General features: G+C 56.6%; 1 protein-coding gene across 1 annotated transcript; it reads left to right on the forward strand.

Annotated features, from left to right (window-relative positions):
- Nucleotides 1-6: 6 nt before the first annotated feature.
- On the forward strand, nt 7-655 carry LOC113490874 (gastrula zinc finger protein XlCGF67.1-like). The gene has a single exon (XM_026867486.1). It carries the CDS (start codon nt 113-115, stop codon nt 653-655), a length of 543 nt encoding a protein of 180 aa, XP_026723287.1. The 5' UTR covers nt 7-112.
- The last annotated feature ends 4,152 nt before the right edge of the window (nt 656-4,807 follow it).

A 4,807-nucleotide genomic window follows, 5' to 3' on the forward strand; every position in this document is an offset into this window, starting at 1 on the left:
TGCTCTTCATGTGCCTTAAGAGCCCCCAGCTGAGCCCCTTTGGCCCCCCACAGGCGCTGGGACAGAGGAGCAGAAGGAGGAGCAGTGCCAGCCCAGGGAAGAGCAGAGGGGGATGCTGCAAGGGCCCCAAGAGGAGCCCCAGAGCCCCACGGTGGCCGTGGAGCACGATGGCCAACAGCAGCCCCGTGATACGCAAGGGAGCCGCGGAACGAGGAGATCCCGAAAACGCTCTTTCAAACGGAAGTCCGGTGAAGACACTAAAGAAGACAGAACCCAACCACAGAGTCGCCCCAGAAGGAAGGAGCACAAGTGTGAGCTGTGTGGGAAGGTCTTCAGCTGTCGGAGCAACCTGACCCGTCACCGACGGATCCACACGGGACAGAAGTCCTACAAGTGTGGGGACTGTGGGAAGAGCTTCACGCTGAGCGCGTACCTCGTTAATCACCAGAGGACACACACCCAGGAGAAGCCCTTTCTCTGCACCACGTGTGGGAAGCGCTTCTCCTGTAAGGCATACGTCACCATCCACCATCGCATCCACAAGGGAGAGAGACCGTTCCCCTGCTCCCTCTGCGGGAAGAGCTTCCGGGCAATGTCTTATCTCAGGAGGCATCAGCGATCCAACCACAATGGTGAGCCCTTGGGGGAGTGTTAATCCTGAAGTAGATCCTGCTCAGCAATAAAACGGAGAGGAGGGGGTTTGGGGTTGGGGATTGGCCAGAGTTTTGGTCAGGACCTGGCTGGGCATCCATCTCCCCATGGGTGGGGGTCAGTGATGGAGTTTCAGTTTTCCTGGCTATCTCTCTCCTCCTACTGAAATATTTTTCATCTCAACCCACGGGTTTTCTTGTTTTTATCTTCTTTTCCCCTTCCCAGTTTCACCCCCAGCAGGTGAGAGCAGCCCAGCCCTGCCCCATCCCGACCTGCCCCATCTCCATCCCTGGCCCTTACAGGATTAAGTGGAGTTTTGGGTGTGAAAGTGGGGAGCAATGGTGGGTGATGTTCCACGGAGAATAAGAGGGAGGGTTTGAGGTGGAGTAGGAGGAGCAGGAAGAGGAAGGATGAGGGAGAAAGAGGCCCATTGGTAGGAGGGGACACACACACACACACACACACACACCCCGTGTCTTTACACACACACCGATGGCACAAGTGCTCCAGCAGCTGGCAGCACCATACTGGGGATACTGGTCTGGGTGGGAGCTGCTGGAGGAGGTGGGTGCTCTTCATGTGCCTTAAGAGCCCCCAGCTGAGCCCCTTTGCCCCCCCACAGGCGCTGGGACAGAGGAGCAGAAGGAGGAGCAGTGCCAGCCCAGGGAAGAGCAGAGGGGGATGCTGCAAGGGCCCCAAGAGGAGCCCCAGAGCCCCACGGTGGCCGTGGAGCACGATGGCCAACAGCAGCCCCGTGATACGCAAGGGAGCCGCGGAACGAGGGAACCCCAAAAAAGCTCTTTCAAAGGGCCGGGTGGTGAAGACACTCAGGAAGACACAACCCAACCACGGAGCATTTTCAGAGAGAAGGAGCAGTACAAGTGTGAGGAGTGTGGGAAGGTCTTCAAGTCTGGGAGCTATCTGAGTTGTCACCAACGGATCCACAGGGGTGAGAAGCCCTTTATGTGCCAGGACTGCGGGAGGGGCTTCACATGGAGATCGAACCTCTCGTTTCACCTGAAGACACACACCAACGAGAAGCCCTTTCCCTGCACCACATGCGGGAAAAGTTTCGCCCGTATGAGAGATCTTATCAAACACCAACGCAGCCACACCGGAGAGAGACCTTTCCCCTGCCCCCAGTGTGGGAAGAGGTTCCGGACAAAGTGTTATGTCAGGAGTCATCAGCGAATGATCCACAAAGGTGAGTCCTTGGGGGAGTGTTAATCCTGAAGTAGATCCTGCTCAGCAATAAAATGGAGAGGAGGGGGTTTGGGATTGGGGATTGGCCAGATTTTTGGTCAGGACCTGGCTGGGCATCCATCTCCCCATGAGTGGGGGTCAGTGATGGAGTTTGCAATTTTCCTGGCTATCTCTCTCCTCCTATTGAAATATTTTTCATCTCATCCCATGGGTTTTCTTGATTTTATCTTCTTTTCCCCCTCCCGGGTTCACCCGCAGAGGGTGGGAGCAGCCAAGAGCCCAACCCTGCCCCATCCCGACCTGCCCCATCTCCATCCCCGGCTTTCACAGGGTTGGGGAGAGTCCTAGCGGCTGAAAGTGGGGAGCAATGGTGGGTGCTGGTCCACGGCATAGAGGAGAGAGAGTTGGGGGTGGAGGAGGAGCAGGAAGAGGAAGGATGAGGGAGAATGAGGAGGATTGGTAGAAGAGGACACAGACACACACACACGCAGAGTCCCCGTGTCTTTACACACACACCGATGGCACAAGGGCTCCAGCAGCTGGCAGCACCATACTGGGTGATACTGGTCTGGGCGGGAGGTGCTGGAGGAGGTGGCTGCTCTTCATGTGCCTGAAGAGCCCCCAGCTGAGCCCCTTTGGCCCCCCCACGGGTGCTGGGACAGAGGAGCAGAAGGAGGAGCAGTGCCAGCCCAGGGAAGAGCAGAGGGGGATGCTGCAAGGGCCCCAAGAGGAGCCCCAGAGCCCCACGGTGGCCGTGGAGCACGATGGCCAACAGCAGCCCCGTGATACGCAAGGGAGCCGCGGAACGAGGGAACCCCGAAAATGCTCTTTCAAAGGGACGTGTGGTGACGACCCTCTGGAAGGCACAACCCAACCATGGAGTACCTCCAGAGAGAAGGAGCACAAGTGCGAGCACTGTGGGAAGGTCTTCATCTGGAACAGCATCCTGATCTGTCACCTACGGACCCACACGGGAGAGAAGCCCTACAAGTGCCAGGATTGTGGGATGAGCTTCACACGGAGAGGAAGCCTCATGAGGCACCAGAGGACACACACCCAGGAGAAGCCCTTTCCCTGCCCCACGTGTGGGAAACGCTTCTCCTCTAAGTCAGTTGTCACCATCCACCATCGCATCCACACAGGAGAGAGACCGTTCCCCTGCTCCCATTGCGGGAAGAGCTTCCAGTCAAATCGTCAACTCAGAAGGCATCAGGCAGCCACCCACGACGGTGAGTCCTTGGGGGGGTTAGGCTGAGATATCCCAGTCCCTGGGGTTGCGGTGGGTGGGGATGGCCTGGAGAAGCACGTGGTGGGGCTGTGCTGGGACTCCTGCTCCCAGCGTGGCAGCAGTGCTGGGCTGGGAGCTGGCCCTGGGCATGGGTTGGCTCTGTCCCCAGGTTGGGTGGAACTAGCGGTGGGGATGGTGCTGCTGGGAGCAGGAGGTTGCACTGGAGAGCTGCGAGGAATGGATCTGCCCTGGAAGAAGCTCCTCGGTGCAGGGGAGTTCCGGAGTCAGTCCAGGCGATAGCAAACGGCCTCCGAGAACATTTCCCAGGCTCGTGTGTGGGCACGGAGGCCTCTCTGCACCCATCCTCCTCCACTGCAAATCCCCTCCTGGGTCTTCCCGGCTTGCGTTACCCCAACAGATCCTGGGGGTTCCCCTCCATCCCTGGCCGTGGAGGTCCCGTTGGGGCGATGCTGTGCTGGGTTTGTGTGTTGGGGGGGGGTTTGGCGGTGGGTGACGGGGCTACAGCGATGGCCCCTGTGAGAAGCTGCTCAAAGCTCCGCTGCCTCCAAGTGGGACTCGCCTCTGGCCAAGGCTGAGCTCATTGAGGACGATGGGTGCGGCTCTGCGATAGCGTAAGGAGGGTTAATGGGAGGGGCTTTGGGGGACACTGAGGAGGAGAAATGAAGGGATGTTGCTACAGGTCTACATAAAATTGTAATGTACATGCACCTGTGAGGTAGGACATTTAGTTTTAAGGTTAACCATCACTTGTGTTTTACTAGCTTGGATTTTTCCCGTATTTTACTGAAATGTATGTAATCTCAGTTATCCTTTTTTTCCTAACTCTCCTCTGTATTCATTACCCACCTTAAATGTTTTGAAATCCGCAACTCCTTGACTAATGAAGATAAGACAGACCTTGGACAGTCTGAACAACGCCCCGAGACCAGCCCTAATAGCAGGAACCTTAAAAAGAGCGTCTCAGAAGACACCGGCATCAAGTTAAGCGACTGGAAACTGCTCTAAACTAAGGTCCTTGGAACAAACCGGAGCTGAAAGAGGGTGAGGTCACTCTGTGGCCATGTGTGGACACGAGAAACCTCAACTTCAACTGACGGAGAGTGTGAGGAAGAGTATGTGGACCCGTAAGGAGGGGAGAAGACCCTCACTGTATTTACTACGCACGCTCAGACTGTGTGAATGTTTTCTGAGACACCGTTATTGCAAGATTGACTTTTCAAATAAATCTGATGCATATATGTGCGCTTTTTGTGTATATTAATCAGAGAGTTTTGTTACTCATTGTGGCACTTCTGGTGGAGCGATCCCCAGTGCTGCAAATAAAGAATCCCTGCTGAACACTTGTACTCAGGTCTGACTGGGGAGTGAAGCTCTTGGTTTCACCTTCAGCCCAGCGCGTGGGACCATCGCGCCCCAGAGCCCCAGCACCTCCCTGGGGACTGGTGGGTCCGGGCAGAGGCGATGTTTAAGAAACGCTGCCTGCCTGGGAAACCAGGGAGCTGCCGTGAGCCCAAGGGGAGTGTAAAGGCTCCTCAGTCCGCGAGGGCGTTAACAAGAGCCAGCGCTGAGCAAAGTGCTGGACAGTCTGGGTACGACGGGTTGGGGGTGTTGGTTGTGTGGCACAAGCTGTGACCCCGGGGGGTGTTTTACTCCGTTTGCTCCCAGTATGTTTATCTCTCCCTGCTCATCTCTCCCTTCGTTAAG

Source organism: Athene cunicularia, unplaced genomic scaffold (assembly GCF_003259725.1).
Source record: "Athene cunicularia isolate RWA unplaced genomic scaffold, athCun1 SCF_53, whole genome shotgun sequence".
NCBI classification, from domain to species: Eukaryota; Metazoa; Chordata; class Aves; order Strigiformes; family Strigidae; genus Athene; species Athene cunicularia.